Source organism: Aythya ferina (assembly GCF_964211825.1).
Source record: "Aythya ferina genome assembly, chromosome: 9".
NCBI classification, from domain to species: domain Eukaryota; kingdom Metazoa; phylum Chordata; class Aves; order Anseriformes; family Anatidae; genus Aythya; species Aythya ferina.
Window position 1 is genome coordinate 18016816 of NC_140305.1, and position 24124 is coordinate 18040939.

The 24124-nt window shown below is 55.1% G+C and overlaps 3 protein-coding genes across 9 annotated transcripts; 2 read left to right on the plus strand and 1 right to left on the minus strand.

Moving 5' to 3' along the window:
• The first annotated feature begins 234 nt into the window (after positions 1–234).
• PCYT1A (phosphate cytidylyltransferase 1A, choline) lies at positions 235–18324 on the plus strand. Of its 5 annotated transcripts, none has more exons than XM_084529055.1 (9): positions 235–385; positions 4759–4899; positions 7243–7342; positions 9461–9577; positions 11486–11637; positions 12423–12501; positions 13215–13357; positions 14549–14737; positions 15307–18324. In XM_084529055.1, the coding sequence occupies exons 2-9, from the start codon at positions 4783–4785 to the stop codon at positions 15511–15513; spliced, it is 1104 nt and encodes a 367-aa protein (XP_084385181.1). In that variant the 5' UTR covers positions 235–385; positions 4759–4782; the 3' UTR covers positions 15514–18324. The 5 variants fall into 5 exon arrangements, with proteins under 5 accessions (XP_084385181.1, XP_084385180.1, XP_084385178.1 ...); XM_084529054.1 differs by lacking the exon at positions 235–385 and adding an exon at positions 1217–1267; XM_084529052.1 differs by lacking the exon at positions 235–385 and adding an exon at positions 1380–1703.
• A 204-nt stretch (positions 18325–18528) lies between these two features.
• Positions 18529–20884, minus strand: SLC51A (solute carrier family 51 member A). Its single transcript, XM_084529056.1, has 9 exons — positions 20770–20884; positions 20525–20619; positions 20131–20285; positions 19948–20021; positions 19701–19859; positions 19510–19621; positions 19280–19426; positions 19046–19151; positions 18529–18922 (listed from the first exon to the last, which is right to left on the minus strand). Exons 1-9 carry the CDS (start codon positions 20802–20804, stop codon positions 18786–18788), a joined length of 1020 nt encoding a protein of 339 aa, XP_084385182.1. The 5' UTR covers positions 20805–20884; the 3' UTR covers positions 18529–18785.
• Positions 20885–21029: 145 nt separating this feature from the next.
• Positions 21030–23606, plus strand: LOC311441219 (uncharacterized protein). Of its 3 annotated transcripts, none has more exons than XM_084529058.1 (4): positions 21030–21707; positions 21913–22238; positions 22712–22760; positions 23077–23606. In XM_084529058.1, the coding sequence occupies exons 1-4, from the start codon at positions 21595–21597 to the stop codon at positions 23084–23086; spliced, it is 498 nt and encodes a 165-aa protein (XP_084385184.1). In that variant the 5' UTR covers positions 21030–21594; the 3' UTR covers positions 23087–23606. The 3 variants fall into 3 exon arrangements, with proteins under 3 accessions (XP_084385184.1, XP_084385183.1, XP_084385185.1); XM_084529057.1 differs by having other exon boundaries at positions 23448–23606; XM_084529059.1 differs by having other exon boundaries at positions 21913–22040; positions 22120–22238; positions 22712–23606.
• Positions 23607–24124: the final 518 nt, after the last annotated feature.

Genomic DNA, 24124 nt, shown 5'->3' on the forward strand with positions numbered 1-24124 from the left:
TATCAAGTCACGGTGATCAAATCATGCTTTTTTGCCTTGCACGTGTTCTGGTTGGGGCGGTTTTTAACCCCCGCTTCACAAAGACTTGACACAAACCCCCCAGTTTGTGACCATCCTGCTTCTTGCCAGCCGTCAGGGCGAGCACCGGGGGTCCTGCCGGCAGCTGTGGGGCTCAGCACCCCTCTGATAACCTGCCGGGGCTCGCAGGGAAGGCGGCGGGGCCCGGAACGCGGCTTCGGGCCGTGGTTTCCCGGAGCGCCGCCGGTCCCTTCCTGCGGCCCGGGCTGTGCGCGGCGGCTCCGCCCGCGCCCCGTTGGCGGCAGCGGGGCGGGACCGGCACCGGCACCGGCACCGGGCGGCTCCGGGGCTCCGGCACCGGCTGAAGGTGTGTGGGGACACGGGGGGGACACCGGGAGGGGTGGCTGCGGGGTCGGGTGCTGAGACGCGTTGGGAACGGCTGCGCGGTGGTTACCCGGGGATAACCGCAGGGTCGGTGATATGGGTGGGTTGGGGGGTCCTGGGCGCACGGAAAGGGGTTGGGGTGGGCTCGGTGTGACCCCAGGGGGGCTCTGGGGGGCTTGGTGGTGATATGCAGCCCTCCTGGGGGAGGCTGGCACCCGGCTCCCAGTAGGTGCTGCTGGCAGACCCTAAAACACGGTTTTCAGCCCAAAGGTCAGGCAGATCGGCTGCCCATCCCTGTATGTTGCAGCCCCTGGGAAAGCCCCAAACCTGCCATATTCTGCAGAAATCTGCTCCTGCAGACCGCAGCTGAGACCTTGGTGTGTGCCGGGATGCTCCGTGCGCCGGGTTATGGTGTGCCCAGTGGGGCTGCGAATTCACCAAAAAGGTCCCACCAGAAAATCCTTTATTTTTTTTTTATACTACAGGGGCTCGGGGGGCGCCCAGCATCCTTCCCCTGACCCCAGAGCTCTGGGTGTGCCAGACCCCGCCGAACCTTGGGCTTGGGGGCTTGGCACCGAGTGCAGGGACAGCCACAGTCTGGGCCATTTCCACCCAATTTTTGTGCCGGTGCCCTCGGTCTGGGGGCACTGAGCAAGGCTGGGCTGTGAACGAGGCTGGCGTGGAGATTGGGCAAGGTTTTTAAACACTAAGAGGGATCCTGATCTCTCCCAGTAATTACATACAGGTTAACCCCCACCTTGTAAACAGCCTTTCGTCAGTATCTAGAGGGGCGTGTGACGAGCCTTGTCATTAACTTCTCCTGAGCCTTCCTGTCTACAGCGGATCCCTACAGAGAGGCATACCGGTGAGATTAATCATAAATCAGGGATGGAGAGCACAATACAGAGGCTGTGCTCCCCGTGGCTGAGGCATGCAGGGCAGGTCGGGTGCTTTGCAGCCTGGCAGGGGAATTATCGGCGGTGACAGGACCTCTTCCTCTTCCCTGCGGCTCTCGCTCCATGCCTTCCATGTGTCAGGGCAATTCTTCCCCGTGGACAGCTGCCAGAGTGCAAAGTTTGGTAGTATTTGCCTGCGGATGAGTCAGCAGAAGAGAAATAGCTTGCTTCTGTGCAGTGGGATCGTCTTGTAGGCAGAGCAGCACATGACAGTCACATCTGACCGTGCTAACAACGCCTTCCGAGTCCAGCGGGCGACGGGAGCATGCGAGGAGGCTGCGGAGCCTGGGGCTGGGGGCTCGCTGTCCCGGTGTGCAGGCCTCCTGCTGACCTTCGTCTCTGCTGGTAAATGCAACAGCTCGGGGCTGGAGCGCTTACGGGGTTGTGGCAGCCACCTCTCGTTTCGTACGTGTTTCGAGTTTAAGCAGCAGGTTTTGTTTTGCCTCGGTGTGGGAACCTGCAAGGAGGACGCAGCAGGAGAAATCCAGCTGCTGCACGTAGGTTTGCAAATCATAACGCTCTCCGAGAAATCCCTCGAGTCTCGAAACGCGAAGAATGCAGATGAGCCAGGTCCCCGTTCCATCAATGGGCTCGGGATGCAGGAATATCTGGTCTGCTGCTGTGGTGTCAGAGTCCTGCGACACCACAAATGCTGACACTCGGGGCTAAACTAAACCTCGGTGCTGCCCGGGAAGGAGCAGCCCCTGAGGTAAGGCTTTGGTAAGCAACAGGATTTGCTGCACCAATTCTGGGACCTTGTCCGTATGCCACAGGTGCTGTGGTGAAATTCCAGCTCAGATGATGATTAGTTAACTTGCACTAAGGGGAAAAAAAATTAATTTTCCTTGTGCCTGTCCTTTCTCCCCTCTGAGACGTGGCTGCGTTCCTGTGGGGAACGCCCTGAGCTTTGTAGTCGGCTGCTCCTTGCAGAACACAGCAGGCAGGTGATGGAAGGCACTTCCTTGATACGGGGTGCAAGCCAAAGAGATGAGTTACGGAAGCAAAGCCCCAAATGTTCTGTGAAGTGGCACAGAGGCTGGGATCTGCCCCATGGGCCTGCCCTGATAGGGCACTCCTTAGCTTTGCTCCTAGAGAACATTTTCTCATGTCAGGCACAGGCTCGGTCCTGCAGGAGGTTGATGCGTTAGGCAAAGTGGAACAGTGATAATGTTTTACAACAGGGCCGTTCCTTCTGGTTATGCCATTTCTTTGTCTTGGAGGTTTTCAGAATAAGCTTTCAGAGCTATCTTTCCTTCCCTGCTCCCCATCTGCTGCAAGTGTAATTAATTTTAGAACAGGCAGTGTTTTACTCGTTTGGGGAAGCAAAGATGTGTGCTCATGTGTTCAGCTCAGCTACAGATGCTGCATCCCATTGTTAGGAAGCAATTGTTTAGGGTGCTATTTTAGTCCTTTGGGTCAAAAAAAAAAAATAAATGTTCTAAGAGCAGTAGCTTTATCGCAGTGAGGTATGGCTTGTTTTCCAAAACAACTTGTTCCCAGTTATTTTCATTAATAACTTCGGTGCTGGGAGGAGCTCCCGGAAACGCGCTAGCCACGGGGTGAAGGTTTTAGAGCCCCGAAGAGGTAAAATTACTGCTTAAGTTCTGCATTAATTTGAGTAATTAACAGAGCTGCGTCACTCCTGAGGTGCCCAGCCGAGCTCTCCAGACTCTGCAGAGGCTCCTTCAGCACGGTCTAGCCTGAAACATCAGGGCAGGGAGAGCGCTTGTGTGCCATCCACCAGCCAGGTAGTCAGGAGAACCTACAGCTGTTTTCCCCCACTCTTTCCGTAAACATTAAGGTTGCTCCCACCAGAGACAGAATTGTGCTGCTAAAAATTCTCTTTTCCTGGTCGTAGTGCCTCACGTTAGGTCTAACAGAGCAGCCTGGGGTGCGTGTCTGCAGGTAACACCGCACCGGCTGCGCTTGGCCCTACGCCTGCTTGTAAGGTTGATGCTTGGTGGGGAGAGTTATTAAACTGCATTTGCCTCCTTACCTGGGGACATTCTTTAACTTGGAGTCAGATAAACCCAATCCCTAAATCTGCTCCTTCACAGTTCCCTTTCGCAGAGCCCAGGCTTGCTGGCAGCCGAGGAGCAGGGCTTTACCCCGCGCAGAGGGGCACTGCCCTGTCCCCTTCCCTCGCACTGCCCCGCCTAACGTGTTCCAGCTCATCCTCTGCAAAGGGTGGGGAGAAGCTTTACATTCCACCTGGCTCTTATTAGAAGGGTGTAGAGGCATGCACATAATCATCATTCCTGGGTGGAGGGAGGGCTCGCGCTGCTCGCGGCTCCAAAACGCTGCGCTGGGAGCTGCGCGGTTCAGGTGAGCAGGAGGGACAAGCCTTGGCTGCTGCTCTTTCCTTACAGCCTCTGCAAATGCAGCACCTCTCTCTGTCTCAGCAGCTGAAAGAGGAGTGTTGGCTGCCACGCGTTTTATAAATCCCTAGCTTTGCTTCAGCTGCTTGGAGTACTTCCTAATGCTGCGGGGCCCTTTGGGAAGGTAGCAGCGAACGGTAACCCCAGTTCACACGCCAGGGTAGCTCACGACCAGAGAGCTGTCACGATTTGCGTCCCGAGCTGCTCATCCCTCTGCCCGTTCAGAATCACAGCCTGGTACATGAAGTGCCAGAAGTGTGTGCCCGAACGTGGTGGCAGCAGCTGCCTCGCCGCCAGCTGAGTCACGGCTGCAGTGGGGACAGGGGACGAGCGGGGAGGACGGTGGCAGCCCTCCCAAGGTGAGCTGTCCCCGCTGAGCCCCGGCTTGGTCTTACGCAAACAGCAAAGCAAACAGCGAGCCGTCTCCTTAGTGAAGTTATGACCGTGGGTTGCACCCCTTTGCTCCTTCCCCTCCCCTTGTCCTTCTGCTTAAACCAGCTTCATCCTTGCATCGGCATTGCGCAGGGCCCCGGGGTCTCAAAGGGGGGCTGCAGCACTGAGGGGCAGAAGGGTTTGCATTTGGTGTCACCCAAATGAGAGCTGGGGGAGGGCTGGATGCGGACTGGGCATGCCTTAATCCTTAGCTTGCCTTTCAGATGCTAAACCAGCAGAATTAGCCTTGTTCTGATGATTTATAACTTGCACTGCAACTCCTGGGTGAGTTTCTCTCCAGCCAGCTGACTGCTGCACGCTCCTCTCTCTGCAGCAGAGCCCCGGGTTGCACTCAGTGATTCCGTATTCCCACCAGGCACTGTTTGTCAAGCCTTGGCAGCTGATGCCAAATACAACTGGCTAAGCCCCTTGTTAGGTGGCTGTGTCTTTGCACTGACCTTCTGTGCGCTGTGCCTGCTGTTGACTGATTTTTTTTTTTCTTTGCTTTGGAAGAGCTGAGAAATATCTCTCCCTCCCGTCCCTTTTTTTTATTATTATTTATTTTTTTCTCCTCCTTCATTTTGTCCTAGTTCCTACTGGACGCGCTTGGCGAGATGGAGCCGCCGACCTCCTCCCGGCTGAATTCCCGCAAGAGAAGAAAAGATGGATCCGGCCCCAACGGGGCGACGGAGCTGGATGGAGTCCCTCCAAAAATGTCCCGGCGCTCATTCGTAAGTAAGCAGAGATAGGGGCCGTAGGTGCCTGGAGATTAGGCACTGAAGTCTTAGCAGCAGGAAGATAAATGTTATGGGGTTTCTGTGGAGACGGAAAACAAGGGGGAGGAAAGACAAATGACTGTAGCTATCGTTCTTGTAGAGCCAGTCTGAAATCTTCCTTTGCCCATACTAATAACATGCTTACAACATGGGCTTAAATTAGATCTGAGGCGAGCGTTGCTAAGCTGCTTTTGTGGTCTGTCCAGCCTCTTTGTATCATTTAATCTGCACCCAAAGAGGCATGCGTATAGATACCCACGTGCTACAAAAGGCAGCTTGCTCTTCACACAGGTGGCTTTTCTCAGTGACCCAGCAGGAGGGAGAAATGCACCAAACAAGTACAAAATAACTTGTGTACCTAGCAGAAAGTCTGCGTCAAGGCAGGGGACCTATTGGTGGGCTTGAAGTTTGTTAGCACCTGCAGAAGACCGCTGCTGAAACACAGGGAAGATGACTTTTTGGTTCTCCTTGTGTGGCAGGATGCTGCGTTTATGTTGCTGGTACTTCAGGAATGTTTAAAAAAGAAAATATGGAAAGTATTTCTCCTCCTAGATCAAACTTGGAGTCTCTTCTAAAGGTCATGTGTCCATCTGTCTCAGCTAACGTCACTGTGAAGAGCTGATTTTACCTTGTCCTTGCTGTGATATTGTGGTGATGGGCTTTCTACAGCTCCTCTCTGCTCCTTTTCCTCGAGCTCTCCTGTGCATCACGTGTTTGCTGGTTGCTCCTTCCTTATCTCTGAGAAGCAACTACCGTCCCTGCCACATCACGCTGGGGTCATAGTCCTTAGTAAAATTTGGTGATGTGTCACGGCTTTCTTCTTGGATAACGTTTTGCTCTTGAGGAGTATTTCAGTGCTGTCCCAAGACATTTGACAGATGTTAACAGCATTGGAATTGAAGGATTGAGCTGTTGCATGACTTAATTCCACAAGGCCTTAATATCCTCGACTTCCATAAAGATCCATCTCTTGAAAATTCCACATATCTCAGTGAGGAAAGAGAAGCATAGGGGTTATTCCATGGAAATCACTTGCTCTTCAGTTTGGTGTCTGTCCTGTGTTAGAAATAAAGCATCTCTATATGAACAACATGAAACAGGTAATACCCAGCCTGTTGTATTGTGCACATCTGGTTGTGTCCCGACCTTTGTAGGTGCTGCAGAGGAAGGGTGAGATGGGCAGGAGCTTTTGAGAGCATTTCTCTGTGATTATCTGATAATTTCGGTAATTTTTTATGCTGTTATTCCTAGCTTTGCGTCACATACATGGCAACCAAGCTGCAAAGAGTCTGGTTTTATTCACAAGTCCCAAATATAATGGCCATGAGGAAAGGAAAGAGAGACAGGCCTTACCTAACCATAAGGATCCACCGGAGGAGGTGAAACATGGGTACCAGAGCCTCAGAAAATGCTCCTGTTAAAGGAGCACCAGTTTGCTTCAGTGTAGTGGTCAGTGGGTTGCTTTTTCTCTGCACCTCACTTGTAGCACTGTAATCAGGGATGACATTAGCAGTACTAGCAGTGGTCCTTCTGTTTGCAGTGGTGCTAGGTACTGTGGCAGGACGCTGCAATGGGACAGGAAGCCAGAGAGGAAACTGCTGATTAGCTTTCTGCAGCTTGAAGGTATTATTGTAATGATCTGCAGGCTCGTTTCCTAGCCTTCTGGCTCAGGAAAGAGAAGGCATTGCTGCCTCACACCTTCCTGCGAGAAGGAAGTTGAGCTGTTTGTTCCATTATGGCAAGGTCAGATGTTTTGTTCCCGCTCAGAGGAGGCCAGAAAGGATACGGGGACTTCAGCTGCTGATGAAATGTAACTGCTGTGATCAGGTTAGTAGATTAGAGAGGTTTTCCTGCAGCACTAGGATATGTTCTGCCACAGATCGAGGTCAGTCTCTTGTTGCACGTCTCAGAAAAGGGAGATGATGCACACATTCCTTGGGGATTTGTGCTGCTGCTGGTATTGCTCTTTTGCTCATCTGTGTATTCAAACTGAGGAGCTGTTAGAATTTGCACATCACGGCACAGGCACACAAGTCCAGCAAAGCGATTGTCTTGCCTGGGTGGGCAAAGTCACAGCTGTGACAATGAGGTTTGCTGAAGCTCCCCCTGTCAAATTCAGGCTAATCGCCCTGCAGGGCTGTTTTGAGGTTTTAACGCTAATTAGTCTTTCAGTACACGTGCCTGAATCATGCAGACACAGCAAGTCACTCCACGACAAGAGCACTGCAGGTGCCTTGCTGGTGCTACACAGCGTGCTCGCCTTTGCGTCCTCACAGCTGACCACCTCTGGCTTTTTAGGGTCTGAAGGAACCAGCTCCGTTTTCAGATGAAGTGGAGATCGACTACAGCAAGCCATACATCAGAGTGACCTATGAAGAAGCAATGAGAGGGACCCCTTGTAAGTAAGAACCAGACTGGACGGGGTTTGTATAAACGTTGGGTTTGGGGAAGAGGTTTGATTCTTGATATCTGACTCTGATCCAACCTTCTGTGTCAAACCAGGTTTGCAGCCCGTGACTTTATTCATGCTTTGGTGGTTAGATAGCTCTCCCTGTGTGAAATTAGGTCTGCCAGTCCAACTGAAATTGGAGGCTCTGTGTGTGAGGTGTTGTACCTTTGTCAGTAAGACTCTCTGAAGTAAATAAATATTCATATTTTAGCTCTTCCTGTGCCACTGACAGCTAAAGAGTACTATAAGAGCTGAACATTTTTCTGTACTACTTTGTCTGAAGCAGCTTAAAGTTAGGCACTTTAAAAGTCATCTCTTTAGGAATTTGAAATGCCAAGTAAAACCAACATATGTCTTTGTCCAGAGTATCCCATTCTAGCCTGGATTTGAATTAAAGTCAGTGTCATTAATCAAAATAGGCTATCCCCACAGCAGGAACATGCCCTTTTATTTTATAAAACAAACGGAGAAACTGTGCTCTCTGCAAGTCCAACGGGGAGGCAGAGGCAGGACTGGCTCCTCCTGAAGGCCAAGCTGTCTGCAGACCGTACTGCCTTGCTTGGCCTCTCCATTCTGGAGACCCTGAGACAATAAAAATGCTGCACTTCTGATTACCTGACTGCTGCCGATGTTGAGAGAGAAGCCAGCATGGAATGAGATCTGGCAGTGATTTCCTGCAGGAGTTTCTGGAAATTCAGTGCTTTTCACAGCCCGCGTTATTCTCCCAGCTGAAAGTCTCCAGAACCTGCACAAAGGTCTCTGATTTCAACATCGATGGCTCTCCTGCCTGCTAAGACTAAAATACACTGCATGCTTCCTTGTTGTTGTTTATGCCTGTGCTCAGCAACTGTGGCTGCTGCAGGTACAGAGGGAAAGATAGAGATGTCCCAGCCAATTCCCAGAACATAATTGCGCTGTGACAAAGGCGTGCCAGGGCCAGCCCTCTTCTGGCATACAGAAAGCTCGCACAGTCTTAGGCCTCCAGATCCTTGGCCCTCCAGAGCCTCCTGGCACCTTCAGACAGAGGCAGGTTTGCTGACAAATGACTGCAGGAGGCCATCCTCAAGCTGACTCCTCTGCTTAGCTTGAACTTAACGTCCTTCCCTTTGCATCGAGCCTTCCTCTCCCATGTTGTGTCACTAGGTGCAGTCAGAGCCCTTCTCGGAGCTGTGAGGTTTCAGCTCTCCTGATGGGTCTTCTCTCTGCCCCTTCCTCGCTGCAGCTTTGGTGTGCCTCTGAGCCAGTCTATGTGGCTTTCTGTCACCAGCAACAAGAGAGCCCAAGCCCCGTGTGGTCCCAGGGGACCAGAAGTCGGGGAGTCTCCTGCTGCTACGTGGCAGGACTCCTCTATCTCAGCTTATCTTTGTGCTGAGCTCAGGGAAGAGCTACGATTTACCCCGGCAGAGATGGGCTGATGGCCTTTGTTCTTCCTTATTAATCTGTGATTTCAGTGCATGCCAGCAGTTCAGCAGGATTGTGTTTGCATTTCTCTGAGTGGCCCAGCTGGGTTTTAATATACAGACACACACTTCATTGGACAGTAGGGAACTGGTGATGCTGGTGGGGAATCAGAATAGACTGGTCCCTCAACCAGACGTGATAGCTGTGGCAGTGGGCTGCAGAGAGGAGGATTTTGAGAAGGTCTTGGATGCCATCCTGGACGGCAGGGCGAATTGGGCACCTGTGAAATGTTTCGGCCAATTCCCCTCTGGTATCTCCTTGCTTTGCAAAAATGAATGCTACATTTAGATTTCTGTAGGAGGGAGATATTCAGAGTTTGCTTTCCCCATAGTGTCCCTTCATGGTAGACATGTGGTAGGTTTTGAGTCTGTTTTTGAATATGGTTCAGTTTCAGCTCTGTTCTCTGCTGTGTTTGTTTCCATGTGCGAAGGAAAAGAGCCAGCCATTTCTTTTCACAAATGTTTCCTGGCTATGGCTCTGTATTCTGCCAGTTTCCTGCAACTTCCCCCTGAGTTTCAGAAGGTCCCCATGTGCATGCATGAGCAGCAGCTACTTCTCCAGGAGGGCATCTTCACAAATGTCTGTCTGTCTGTCTCTCTGGCACAGTGGATCGCCCTGTCAGAGTTTACGCCGATGGAATATTTGACTTGTTTCACTCTGGACACGCCCGGGCCTTGATGCAAGCAAAAAACCTCTTCCCAAACACATACCTCATTGTGGGAGGTAAGGAGTGATCTTGTTGACTTTGGCTGTCAGGGGAGCGCAGTTAACCTCCGCTGTTGTGCATACAGATTGGCATAACAGGGTTTTTGTCCTTATGGCCTTAGTGCCATAAAGACATCTGCAGAAAGAAATCCTGTACCAAAAGAACACAGGGAAAAGATTCCTCATCAGCCTGTTCAAACTTGGCCCCTCTGTTTCTGACAGATACCACTGAGTATGAAAATATACTGGCGGCAGCTGAGCATCTGCCTCTCAGTTAACAGTCCCCCCATGGCTGGTTGAGCTTTGTGTCACTTGCATTGCCCTGCAAGGCACCCTCCTGCTCCAGCTCTCTGCTGGGAATTGCTTCTGGCTAACCCCAAGCCAGGAGCACGGAGATAACAGTGGTTCCTTGGGCACACGAGTGCCCACGTGGAAGTCAGTAAGGCCCCCATTTCTCCAATAAAAAGTTTCCATTTTGTTCATTAGATTCAAAGACCTTGAGATAAAACCAGGAATACCCTGCTCACTGCCTGAGGGGATCCAGCAGAGGTGTTTCAGCCAGGTCTCCTTCAAAAATATAACAGGAAAGAAGAAACCCTTTCCTCTGGCTGCTGCAATACGCTGGCCTCTGTCCACGCAGTGCCTCTGTGCCTGTACCTTCACCCACGTTTCTGATATGTGACACTGGAGACACGTCAGGCTGTGGATGCTGTCTATCAGGAGCTGACCTCTAATCAGGCTGCGTAATAATGCTGAGGTGTCAGGAGCTGGGAATACCCCTCACTAGTTTTCTCAACTGTCATTAACTTGCTGCAGCAAAGTGAAACTGATTCTGTGACAAACCATTAATAATGCCTTTGCGTTTTGTTTCACTGCTGAGAGCAGTTTCACAGTGGTACTTCTGTATTTTTTGTGTGCTCCAGTAGTGTCTGGAAGGGGAGAGAGGAAGCTGATAGAGTTAATCAGACTTTGAAAATGCTCTAAACTCAGAAAGTTTCTGCAGGCAGAAAGACAAGCCATGTACATAAATGTACATCAGGCAGGAAAATACCTTCAGGTAACGCTATTAACATGCTGGTGTAGCGAGATGTGTAATCTTGGTCTCTGCATCTGGGAGACTGGTGAGCTGTAGAGGGCAGTGAGCTGCTCCCCTTGCACCAGGAACTGAGGGAGATGAGGCCACAGCCCAAGTGAATGTTAACTCCAAGCAGGGATCAATCTCACCCACTCTTTATCATCCGTTTGTTTGGAACATAAATACATCCAATACCTTGAGATTGGTAATCCCTTGTTTACTTTTGAGTCTGATAACCAAGTGAAACTGCTTCCTCCTCAGTGTAGATTGTGAAGAGTGGTTCATTTACTTTTTCATAGAACATAATTAAATGAACTTAATTTGCTGTGAACTCACTCTTCATTTTAGTTTTCCGAGAGGTGGACTATGGTATGTTATTTATGAAATTAGAAGTTTGGGAGGTGGTTTTTTTGATGTTTTTTTGTTTGGTTTTGTTTTTCATATGGGCTCCAGTTTCCAGAGCTAAGACATCCAGAAGGTCATAAGCAGGTTTCTGCCAGGTGCCATTTCATACAGGAGAGTTGTCTTCTGTAGTGGCTGATTTTCTTGGAGAGTATTGTAATCTTTAGGGACCTTGAGGACGAAGGGTGTGGGTCCCCAGCTTGTGCAGAAATCCCCCAAGCAAATGGACAATTCCCCTTGCTCAGCCTGCCTAGAATGGCTCGAGAGTTTGGTGCCCTGTCACCACTCCCTGGTTCTAGTGCTTTTTGGCTCAAAGAGTTAGGTTTGGAAGCGCCAGCCTGTCAGCAGCTGGAATTGTCTGGCTTGGCAGGGGTGTATGCAGGGTCCTTTTGCTGTGAAGTATTAGGGTAAGTACATCATCTCGCTCTTCTCTCCGCCTGTTTCTTCAGTCTGCAGTGATGAGCTGACCCATAACTTCAAGGGCTTCACGGTGATGAATGAAAACGAGCGGTACGATGCTGTGCAGCACTGTCGCTATGTGGACGAAGTGGTGAGAAATGCACCATGGACGCTCACCCCTGAATTCCTGGCAGAGCACAGGGTAATATGTGGCATCTGATCTGCTTTGAATTTTGATTAGCTGCTGTCTGTGCTTGCTATTTACAGCAAGAATTCATCCGTGGGGGTGACCTCTGCCTGATCAACCCCTTTCTGTTGAAGATCCTTAAATATAGAATGAGCTGGGTTATGGGAACCAGGTGGGGCTTCTTGGAAGATTAGAAGTGTGTGCTGAGCTGGCAGATAGCGACAAGGTAAAGGAGCCCGAGAGGGCAAAAGGGTTTTCTGTGTTCCAGGGGAAGCTGATGCTGGTTACAGATTGGTGTGAAACATGAAAAAGGGAGAGCATAACATTGGGTGGAAGGGATTTCTGGAGGTCGTGTGGTCCAGCCCTCTGCTTTCAGCAGGGCCAGATTAAATCTACATCAGCTTCCCCGCAGCAGGAGACCAGGCAAGCTGTATTGTGAGTCTTTTATCAGTAGGTAAGATGAACAAAAAGAGCCTCTGACATCTGTTGAACTGCTTTGGGAAGTGAAACAGCATCTGGGGAGTGTGCTTAGTTTCCCCCTGTGGCCGTTAACAAGCTGTTTCTCTCTGGGGCTTAAAGCAGCTGTGTCCTTAGTCCCAGCCCTTCCTTTTTGTTGTGTGCTAACAAGTTTGATCTGCAATTGCCCGTGAGAATTTGTGACTGCTCTTTGTTGGTTTTTCAAGGGGAAACTCGTGCAGTTCTCGGCCATGCCTCTGAGTGGAGGTGTTGAGCAAAAAGTTACCCTCCGTGACAGATGCTTGGGATAAAATGTTGATTCTCATATTCTTCTTAATTTTCAGATCGACTTTGTTGCACATGATGACATCCCCTACTCTTCTGCTGGCAGCGATGATGTATATAAGCACATAAAAGAAGCAGGTGAGTTTGGGTCAGGTTCTCTGCTGTAGTTTTTCTTGTGCTCCTGTATATCAGGGTTGTGCCCTGCAGAATGGCCCTGAGGGCAGGAAGAAGTACAGCTTTGGGCAGTAGTGCTAAGGCCAAGACTGTTCCATGTGCCATGTCAAGGATTGCCTTGCATGAATTTTTATGTACAACCTTGTTACTGTGATTGAATTCTCAGCCATCTTTTGGAAAAATATAATGGCTTGTTTTGTAGATTCTCACGAGTGAAGAATCTTGCAGACTTCGCAGTGTGGATCCTCTAGCTGATTGCTGTAAAACTCACTGTGGGGTACAGTTTATGTTAAGCTATCAAACCCCAGCCATCAGGGCTTATGTTTCCACCCACTAAATTGTGGGACCCCTTCTGTCCTTGCCACCACGCTATTCTCAATGCAGTGGGTTGTAGTCCATAGTTCAAAACCAGGTAAAGCGAAGAGTTGGAGCTTTTCATTAGAAGATATGTTTGAATTTGAGTAAGAAATCGTTTCTGACATGCTTAGGCCTTTCTTAGTTCCTCCCCATGCTCCCAGAAAGGAGGAGCCAGGTATTGTGCATTCCAGGGCAGAGTCATGATGGTGTGAGGCCAGTTAGGAGTGTTCACAGGAGAAGTTATTTACCGTTAGAGGTGGCAGCAGCTTTTTACCATGTGTCTTGCTACAGCTGTCCCAAATCCTGTTCCCCAACTTTAGGCATGTTTGCGCCAACTCAGAGGACTGAGGGGATCTCAACGTCAGATATCATCACCCGCATCGTGCGGGACTATGATGTTTATGCCAGACGGAACCTGCAACGGGGCTACACAGCTAAAGAGCTCAACGTCAGCTTCATAAATGTGAGTTGAAGTGTGTCTGGCCACAACTTCTTGCTCAGAGAAGCTGTGAATGCCTCATTCGTGGAAGTGTTCAAGGCCAGGTTGGATGGAGTTTTGAGCAACCTGGTCTAGTGGGAGGTGTCCCTGCCCTTCAGGGGCGTTAGAACTAGGAGATCTGTAAGGTCTCCTCCAACCCAAACCGTTCTGTGGCTCTGTAAGCTGTGTGAAGCTGTGCCTTGCATAGCACTAGCACGCTCCTGCTGTATGCCCGTGAGCAGCAAGTCTGCAGAGCTAAACAGTTACACCAAACTGGCGTCCTTGTAGCAGAAATTAGATTTCTTTCTCTGCTGAAACTCTCACTGTGAAGAGTAGGCCTGTCCAGAGGAGCTGGGGTTTTGCTAATACTGCTCTATTATCAGAAATTACTTGGTGATATTTCACCAGTTGAGAGAGCTGGAGGCCGGGGCATGTGGCAAAATGTGTGTTTTGTCGAGTCGAGTGAAGTGTTGGTTGTTCCTGGCAGCAGATGCAGCGCCTCACCTCTCTCCTCTTCCCTCAGCCACTTCCCTAAGGTAGAGGCATTTGTTAGGATAAAATCTGATCCTGTTCTCGCTGTGCTATTCCCTCTCTGGAGCTGCAGGAGTTAGGGGAGAAGGATGTGCCATGATCCTTTACTGAGTGTCTCTTAGCACACAAGCAGAATACATGGCAGGAGGCTTTTCTTTTGTAGTAAACATTTTTCTTATCGCTCAGACACTGTGCCTTTTTAATACAATCAAATACAAAATGAAACGGGAGAGGTAACGGCTGCTTGGCCTCTCCTTGGCATCCAACTGTCCCTGTGTACGAACACCCAGCAAAAACTCTTGTGCTGCCTCGATATGCAAGGAGACCTACAGCAGGTCACTCAAATCTAATCTGTATATTTTATAAATATTTCCCTCTTCCATGCACTGCTCTTAGATAGCCCTTATCTCTGGGTTTAGTCTTGCTTTGTGGACTGTGCCAGGGCCTGCCACAAAGCATCTCGCAGCCCCACTGCGTGTCTGCCACTTAGTCTAGGGAAGAAGCATCGCTGAAGTGAGGGCCAAGTGCCACAAAACTGGTGGGGATGCTGAGCCTCAAGCAGCAGTTCAGTGTAATAACACAGAGCAGTGGTGGTCGCCTCTTAGGTCTGGTGAGCTGCGTTCTCATCCGTCGTTTACTCAACAGGAAAAGAAATACCACCTCCAGGAGCGCGTGGATAAGGTGAAAAAAAGGGTGAAGGACGTGGAGGAGAAGTCAAAGGAATTTGTCCAGAAAGTGGAGGAGAAGAGTATTGATCTCATTCAGAAGTGGGAAGAGAAGTCCCGGGAGTTCATTGGCAATTTCCTGGAGATGTTTGGCCCAGAAGGCGCCTTGGTAAGGAGCTGCCTGGGGAGAAGGGGAAAGGGGATCTGGGAGAGCTTGGCAGCTGACACAGGGACGGTGCAGCCCATACTGCAGAACAAAGCCTCAGGTTTGTTGCAGTGCTGGATGTGCTGCCAGTCTCCAGACAGACCTTGGGCAGGCTGTTTAAAGAGAGCCCTCACTGTTGCTCGCTGGATAAAGATAGTTCTGGCTGTAGCACAAAAGGTCCCCGCTCCCCAGAAGCTGGTCTGTGAACTCCAGCTTGTGTCCTGCAGGCCACAGAGCAAAGAGACTGGCAGTCACTTTGTCACTGGCATGGGACGGGATGGGTCTGAAACAACTTTTTTGCCTGGCTGTCCCGTGGTGCTGGCCAAATGTCACAGGCACTTCATGCTAGAGGTGCTTGAAAATGTGTCATGGTGAAAGCAGAGGCAGTGTCTGAAGGCACTGTAGCACTGTGTTGGGTTTCTGCTCTTATATCATGTGAGGAATTGAGGCACAACAGCTCAAAAGGCTGCACGGGCTATGAGCAGTGCCCATTTCCACCGCTCTTGCTAACGTCCCTCCTGCTTCCACCCCAGAAACACATGCTGAAGGAGGGCAAGGGCCGGATGCTGCAGGCCATCAGCCCCAAGCAGAGCCCCAGCAGCAGCCCCACGCACGACCGCTCCCCGTCGCCCTCCTTCCGCTGGCCCTTTTCGACCAAGACTCCTCCTTCCTCGCCGGGAAACCGCTCCAGGAACGAGTCTGCAGTCACCTACGACATCAGCGAGGATGAAGAGGATTAAGCTGCCAGCCGGGATTTGCCGCGGCCCGCTGATCGCCGAATCCTAGGTCCAGACCCACTGGGGAACTCTACCTGAGCAAGAGAGCCATAGGAACAGGGCTGACGGGGAGCGCAGGGCCTGGGAGGCACCCGCTGCTCCTGGCGAGGGCTGCTGCCTGGAAGCACATTCAAACCTCCTCTCCCTTCTCCCCAAATCCCCCTTTTATGGTTTACGTCCTAGCGGTCTCCAGGGGAAAGGTGGTTTTTATATTTGCAGAAACTGCTCTTTTAAAACACAAAGGATGGCACTCGAGTGTGGCTCTTGTTCTGGTTTCTTTGCCCCTGTTAAGGCTCTCCAGGCGAGGCAGAGAGTGGTAAGACCCACCTGCCCCTTCCTCCTTTCAGCTCCCCTCTCTTATCCCTCCCAGCCCCAGGCAGTATCCGTGCCGCTGCCAAATGAAAGACACCAGGGCGACCTCGACAGCACGCAGGGAGCAGTTTTTTAGAGAAGCTGCTAGGACACAGGGACATCTCTGCTGCCCTGGAAGGAGTGGCGGCACCGTAGCCGCACACCCTGCAGGTGTGCAGCATTTGCAGCTCTAAATCTGCACAAATTGGCTGCGGGGGAGAGGCCTTTCCCAGCTGATCTTAACGGGACTGCTAAATCTCGAGCTAAAATTGAGCCCTCCGGTTGCTGATGGAGAGAAGAGAATGAATCCTTGCTTCAGGGCACTTTCTGTCCGTGCGTTTCCTCGGGTGTGTGAGCACCTGGGTGGGAAATAATGTGTGTGCTCCTTTGCGAAGTTCCTCGTCCCGGTCTCTGGTGTGTCCTCAGTGTGTGTCCGTCCCCGTGGCCCCTCAGCACTGTGCTCTGTGCCTCTGTGTTCCCGTTGCTGTGCTCCAAGGACTGGCGCGGTCCTTTACACTGGTCAAGTTGCTGCTATCAGGACAAAACAAGAATTCGTGCAGCCCGTTTGCTGCCTGCTGTTAAGTGCAGCTGGGCAGATGGGGGGCACGTTTACCACCCAGTGAAGGGTGGCGGTCCCGTGTACCGATCCTGTGCAACAAATGCACAAATCCTGCCCATTTATTCCTCGGAGAGTGCTGCAGCTTTTCAAGATTTTAAACGTGTGCTCTGCTCGTTTGAAAGGTCCTAGTGCTGCCTGCTGCTGTGTGTGTGTAGGAAGCACCGAGCTTTGTGGCCCGCAGCTCTCCGGGGGAAGTTTCCCATCCCACTGGGGAGCAGCAGGGAGGTGAAGCATCCCGGGCTGCTGCTGCTTGCTGGCTTTCACCCTGCTGCTCCCCCGTCGTGCTGCCCGGAGGGCTTGGCAGAGTCTCGGAGGAGAGAAACCTCATCGCTCCGGGCTTCTGCTGAGACCAGAGCCTGTGTGAGAAAGGGAATTTGGGGGATTCCTCAGCCACCGCTCGGAGCTCTCTCAGCAGGGGTGTGCACAGCGTGGCTGGCTGCTCTTGGCTTTAAGCTGTGAGAGCAAAAAGGGTCCCTTGGTACGAGGCAGCCTTCCCTCACCTGGCTTATTCACCATGGTGGAGCACAGATTTTGTACCACCCGCGGTCTCTCTCCCTATTTTCCCCACCTCCCCTCCTTCTCCCTTCCCTCCCTGGGGGTGTCGAGTCGCTTTCCCCAGGCGGATCGCAAAGGCCAGGCTGCTTCAGAGCCCTCCTGCTGTTTTAAACACAACTTATGCAACGGTGTTCTGTCATTTTGGGTAGCAGTGGTGTGTTTTGGATGGTGGCTTGTTCTGTGGAGACCCTGCGTGTTTCTTGGTGCCTCTGCACAACCCCGGGGCGCTTGGGAAGAAGCCAGACGTGGTTTTACGTGTAGCTTGGAGTATCAGAGCTGTTTCTTGTAACCGATAATCCCTGCTTCCTCCTTGCACTTAAATTAAAAAGGACACTCGAATCCCAATGTAGTCTTTTATTTTTTTATTTTATTTTTTCTTTTTAGTTTTGTTTGTTTCCTCCTGTATCGCTGGACTGGCCCCGTTTCCAGCGCTGCCCTGTCCTACCAAGACATTTTACAGGGTCAGGACTTTATTGTAACCCGAGGCAGGTGCTGGAGCACTGAATACACCTGGCAGGAGCGGTGCCTTTGGGACAAACCCTGCGTCTTGATCCCTGCCCTCAGGGTGCTCACGAGGGCTCCCTGCTGGGTGTCCTACCTGCTGCAGGAAAGGAGCTGGCCCTGGCTGTCCAACATTGGACCGAGTCCTGCATTTTGCTGCTCGCCTGCCTGTTGCTGCTCGTCAAAACCAGGAGACTTCGGGGCCCAACGCTGCTGGTGGTGCCTAGAAAGTCCTGTCACGCTCCGTTGCCAGCAGTCTGTCAAGCCCCACGGTCTCCCAGCTGCTCACCGCTGTGTCTCCCAGCTGAGCAGTTTCACTCTGAACACAGCCACCCACAAAAAGCTTTGAGTCACTTTTTTCCCCACCCCCCCCCTTGATGGGAAAGAGAACTTTTTTCCCTGAAATGGATGAAAGAAATGAAAGAGTGGGAGTCGGGAGCTTTGGCTCTCTGACTCTTCTTCTCTTCCCCAGGGTTGCACCGGCCAGAGGCAGTGCTGGGGGGCACTGGGAGATGAGCAGGGTGCTGGTCTGGTGGTGCCCAGCAGCGAGCTCTGCCCTCAGCACCCACGTTCTGCCATCCCCTGCCCATCCCTGGCCTTGTGCTGTCACCTCGGGCTGGCTCTTCCCGATCCGTGTTCACTGTGCTGCTTTGTCTGTATGGCCTGTGTGCGCAGCCCCTTTGTCTTACTTGTTCTGGGGTTGGTTTTTTGGCTTCTGTGTTTAGCCAAATAAATGCAAAGTCATTTTACTCATCGTGTGCCAGGTCCCTTCTGCTGTTCTAGCCCAGCCAGCGCTCGTCGTGGCCTCCTCATGTGCTGTCTTAGCAAGGCTTGGAGGGAGAAGGGGCTTCGGTGGGGGGTGCTGGGCACCTCGTGAGCCCTGCACCATGGCTCTGCTGCCCTGGGCTCCATCCTCCCACCATCTGAGCCCAGCAACCAACACGAGACCCACGTACAGAGTTACATTTATTAAGTGGAAAAAAAAGACAAGAGCCCCCCCCCGGGGCTGGACAGCTGCTTCACAGCTCCCTCTGGCTCGTGGCCTTCAGGTTTCGGACCCTGTCACCCCTCCGCTGGCCTGCCCTTTCCCCCTTCTGCTGCCTGTGCCCCCAGCAGCTTCCCAGGGCCGCAGGAGGAGGAGGAGGTGGCTGTGCAGGGTGGGCAGCACCCGGGGCTCTGCCCCTCGCACCCTCCTGTGCTCTCCCCCTGCTCACACCTTGGCGTTGCTGCTGGTGGGGGTGATGTTGGAGGGCTGGTAGCCCGGCTTGTCATCCTGCTTGCGGTAATACATCCGCGCCACCACCGCCAGGATGAAGGTTTGCGGGATTAGCAGCTGCATGTTCATCTCTGGAAGCGAGAAACGGAGACAGGTTGGTCAAAGATGCCTTCATCGACCGTGTCCGTACCCTGCTGTGTGCTGGAGGTGCTCGGCCAGGAGCGAGCCATCCACCACCACGTCTCCCAACTTACGCTGCGACCTGGCCTTGGAGGAGAAGGGCGGCGAGCAGGCGATGTTGCCGTTGTTGGCCAGGATGCTGAAGATGGCAGGCTGCAGCGCTGTCAGGATGAGGAGAACCTGCAAGCACAACACCCCCAGGGGGAGGACACCGTCCCCACCCGCAGCTGGACCTGGATCTCGGCCACCACCACGTCCTGTCCCACCTCCAGGCTGCGCTAGGAATTGCTCCTTGTGCTCGGGCTTACCTGGAAGCAGGTGAACTTGGCCTGGATGTTCTGCTCCGCCAGATGCACCCGGGCCTGCCGGAACAGGATGCCCAGAGCCCACAGCCCGAAGAGGGTGGAGGCACCGACGACGGTGTTGATCCAGAGCGCCACGCTCTCCGCCGAGATCTGGGGGGGGAAGGCAGGAAATGCGTCTGGGCTGCCAGAGCCACCACCCGTCACCCTGCCCAGCCCCACGCTGCAGCACTCACATCAGCGGGGTTGTAGTTCCCGTCAGCAGACAGCACCAGCCCCAGAAACACGGCGGCCGTCCTCAAGAAGGCGTACTGGAAAGTCCCCAGCATCAGCAACCGCAGCTTGCTCCTGGCACGGAGAGAGAGGTCGGTGGCACCCTGAGGTTTCCGTGCCCGGGGTGTTCTCCTCTGCCCCAGCCCTCCCTCACCTGCTCATGGTGATTCGGGGCAGGCAGGGGCAGCAGCAGCAGCAGGGCCCGGTGTTGAGCACCATGGGCACGTCCTTCAGGGTGCTGAGCACCGCCTCCTTGCCCCCAAAGCCCTCCACCATGACCAGCATCAGGAGGTAGAAGCAGATGGAGAAGTACCTGGCGAGGAAGAAGAGGATGAGGACAGAAGGTGCTTGGCTCCCGTGGGCTCCCCAGCCCCTCTGCCCCCAGGGCAGGCGCTACTCACATCGTGGTGGCCATCTCCACCACCATCATGGAGCGCGGGATCCACAGCCCGAAGCAGCTGAACACGGCCACGACCTGAGGGGGAGACGTGGGCATGGCACGCAGCCTCTCCCCGTCCCCTCCCAGGGGGGGTGCTCAGACCCTTCAGGTGCCCCCCACCCCACCGCCCCCATCCCCAGCTCACCGTGGGCGCCGAGCTGCTCCAGCGGAGGGTCTTCATCTTGATGGGGCAGCGGATCTTGTGGGTGAGGTAGAGGGCTTCTTCCACGTAGATGCCGACCGACACCAGCGTCAGGACGGTGGCCAGGCCCATGATGGAGAGTTGGACCATGTCCAGCTCTGCCGGGGAGGGGCGAGAAAGGGGTTTGGTCGCGTCCCGTCCCATCTCCCTTTTGGCACAGCACCAGCACCCCCCCTTGGGCAGGGCTGTGGGGTGGGAGCTGAGCCCCCAGCAGCACCCCGTTGCCTCCCCCCTTCCTTGGGGCCGCCCCCTGCTTTCCCCCGCCGTCCCTCATCCCCGTCCCACTCCCCGGGGGGACAGGAGGAGGCTCCCCCCGCACCACCCGCTCCCCCCTTACCCTGCAGCAGCTGCCGGGAGGTGGGCGGCAGGGAGAAGCAGGCTGGCGGCACGCTGAAGTTCACGATCAGCATCTCCACCAGCGAGCGGGGGAACCTGAGGAGAAGGGCAGCGCTGCTGGGGACACGGGGACACCCAGCCCCATGGGGTTCCCCCGCCTCCCTCCCTTCCTTTAACCCAAAATCCCACTCCCAAAAGCGGCTGCGAAGCATCCCAGCAGCACTGGGGGGGGGTCCCCAAACCCACCTGGGGTCATTTGCCAGCTCCATGGTGGGCTCCATCCTGCCCCGCTGCTCCCCGGCTCTGTCCCAGCAGCTGCTCGGCTGCCTCCGCGTCCCCTCCCCGATTCTACACGGGGTCAGAGTCCCCAGGGCAGGGACCTCGGGGAGGCCTGGGCGCCTCGTTCAAGTTTAACCAGCTCCAGGCACTCATTGGCGGCCCCACAACCCCCTCGGCCGCCCGGTTATCGACCCGGAGGAGTGGCTGTCCGCATGCCATCGCGCCTGCGTGTCCCCAAAACCCAAGGTGCGGGGCCCTGCGGTGCCGTGACACCGCCTGCCCGCCCCTTGGGGCACCCCATGGATGGGTTTGGGTGGGGGTCCCCGTGGTGCCGGGGTCCCCGTGCGTCCTCCTGCCCCCTCTGCGGCGGTGGCTGGGGGGGAGGTGGTGCCACCACGCCTGCCACCTTCCATCTGTCCTTCCCGGTGGTGGCACCTGCCCTGCTCGTGGCAGCACGGGGCTGGGCCCCGCTGGGAGCAGCTCCCGTGACGCTAGAGGGCAGGGCCAGCCCTGCTCAGCACCACGGCTCAGCACCCAGAATCAGTGCCAGCACCAGGGTGAAGTCCTGGTGACCCCCCCAGCACCCCGAGGCACTCGGGCTCTGGTTTGTGTTGGGATTTCAGACATCTTCCAGCCCTTCTGCACTCAGGCAGGGGGGTCCTGCAGGAGCCAGGGTGCTGTCTGCACCCCAAAAGTGTCCCCAGCACCCCGCTGCGGTTGCCGTGGGGCCGGGGTTCCGGGGGTTGCTGTGGGAGCGGAGTGGGGGCGTTGGGCTGCGGCCAGGAGAAGGGGATGCCAACCACCCAGCGGGGCCACGGCCAGGCAGCTGCCCAGCCCAGCATGGAGCCCGTCACCCCCCTTCACTTCTCCATCCTCCTGTGCCTCTGCTTGCTGCTCCTGGGCCCGTAAGTCCCCCCACGGCAGCGTGCCAAGCCCCATCCTGCCCACACGGGGTGACAGAGCCACCCTTCCACGTCGGCATCCTGCAGATGTTGGAGCTGGGCATCAGCTCTGCCATCCCCGAGCTGCATTTTCCCCGTGCCCACCTCCCCCTGGGCTTGGGCACCCCGCTGCCCGCTCGGCCCCGACCTCCCCTCGCTCCCGCCGCAGGTGCAGCTGGCCGGCTCTGCGCGTCCTGCTGCTGCTCCCCATCTCCAGCAGCATCTTCCTCATCTCCATCCTGGCTGCCACCTTCCTCATCCTGCTCAGCGTCGCCTGCCTGGAGCTCCCCCAGCCAGGTGAGGCGCCCGGATGGGTGCGGGATACGGGAGCAGCGGGCTGGGGGGAGCGGTGTCCCCATCGTGTCGCCCGCACCAGGGAGCTGGGAGGACGTCCTGGAGCTCTGTGGCACAGCGATTCGGCAGCCCTGGGGCAGGTGCCAGCGTCCCCGCCGGCAGCACATCATCTACTGCTCTCACTGCGACGGCTACGTCAAGGTGAGGGACACGGGGTGCCCGGGGTGCCGCGCACCACAGCCCCGCTGCCCAAACCCTGCACCCTGAGGGTCACAGCGCGCTGCACCACGACCGTCCCGCTGCCCTGCGGCCCCAAACCGGTGCTCAGCCCCCTGAGCCCATCACCCTGGGGAAGAGCCGCACGTATCCCTTGGCCTGGAGAGGCCGAGCCCTGCCCTGACGTGCACACACACGTGCTGCACGCCCCGCGGTGCCGCCCGGGCTGGCACATGCTGGAGCCTGCTCCCCTTGGCGCACGTAGCCCCGGGGTCGGCAGTGGGGCTGGCTCCTGGTCCCTGCCTGGCTCTGCAGCATCGCCGTGACCCTACTCGCTGCTCCCTGCCCAAATCTGCTCGTGTCCTGGGCCCCTCTGTGTCCCCTGAGTGCAGCACACGGTGCCAGGTACGGCCACAGGGTGCTCCACCAGGCTCCGTCACCCCCCCGTGTCCCCACAGGCTGCTGCTGCAGGCAAGGGCAGGCAGGACGGGCAGGAGCCAAAGGCAGGTGAGCACCCGCCTCCTGGCACAGGACCAGGTGAGGTTTTGGGCCAGCCCCATCACTTCAAACCCAGCCCCAGGGTGCTGTAGGGCTGACCAGCTCACTGGGATTCCCCTTTCCTGCCAAAAAATCCCTTAGGTGGGGAAGGAAAACAGAGCACCCAGCAGAGCCATTCGCCCCGCTGGGCCCTGGCAATTTAAGGCTCAGGGAACCCAGAGCCACGGGCATCGTGGTGGGTGCTGTGCTCCGAGGAGCTGCTGGAGGGGGCATGCTGTGCTGGCAAACCCTCTCTGCTTGGTTAGCTTTTTCTTTCTTTAAACAGAAGCGCTTGACCTTTGAAACCCTGCCCAAAAAAAGCCGATCGGACCCCTCTCGGCATGTCTGCATCGCCCACGCGGCTGCTTGGTCAGCGTTCCCCAATACTTGGAAAAGCTCTGGAAATGCAAATATTTGCATGGGCTTTGGGGATGGTTTTCCGCCCATCTCCAACTGCCCGGGGCTGCGGCCGGAGCTGCTGGCCCAGCTCCTGGGGAGCCCGCGGGGGGCCAGCAGCTGTGCTCGCCCCCGGGGGCTGCGTGCCACCTTCCTGGTGGCTTTGGCTGCTTGTCCCAGCTGATGTCCCTCACAGAGCCCTGCTGGGAGCTGTCAGGAGGCCAAAATGCTCTTGTCTCCCTGCTCTCCTCTCCCCCCCAGCGCCTCGGGGTGTGGCGGATGGCAGGGACACCACGCAGTGACGATGTCCCGCTGCACCCGCACCGGCTCCCCGCACCGTCCCGCACACCGAGGGACACGCACGGCTCCTTCAGGCTGAGCTCCGGCTGCACAAACGGGCAATAAATATCTTCACCCCGAGCTCTCCTGCCCTGTGCTGTCGTCGTGTCGGCCACACAGCCCCGGCACCCCCGTACCAGGGTTTTAGGGGGAGCTGCTGACCCCGTTCAGCTCCTCCAGCGTGCCGGCTGCACCCCACGGAGACGCTGGAAGCAGGAGGGTGGACACGGCTCAAGAGAAACAAATAAAGCGTGGCGGTGGCCGGACTTGAGAAAGGGACAGGAAAGCCTTTCCCAAGGCGCCGGCCCTGCCTGGCCTCCCCCGCACCCCACGAGCATCGCCAAGAGGAAACTCAACAGTGAGAGGCCGGGGGGCTGGATCCTGCTGGCAGCAAGGCGAGGTGAGGCTCCGTTTGCCATCGCGTGCCCTGCTGCAACGCAACCCCGGAGCTCCTGGCGTTGGCACGCTGGCTGCCAGGCTGCGGGGGGACACCAGGACAGAGCCCTGTCCCCAGGAGCATCGCCGTGCCATGGGCAGAGCGGGGCCGTGGCCGTGCCCCCGGGGCTGGCCCCAGCACAGGAGGGATGGGGCTGTGTCCC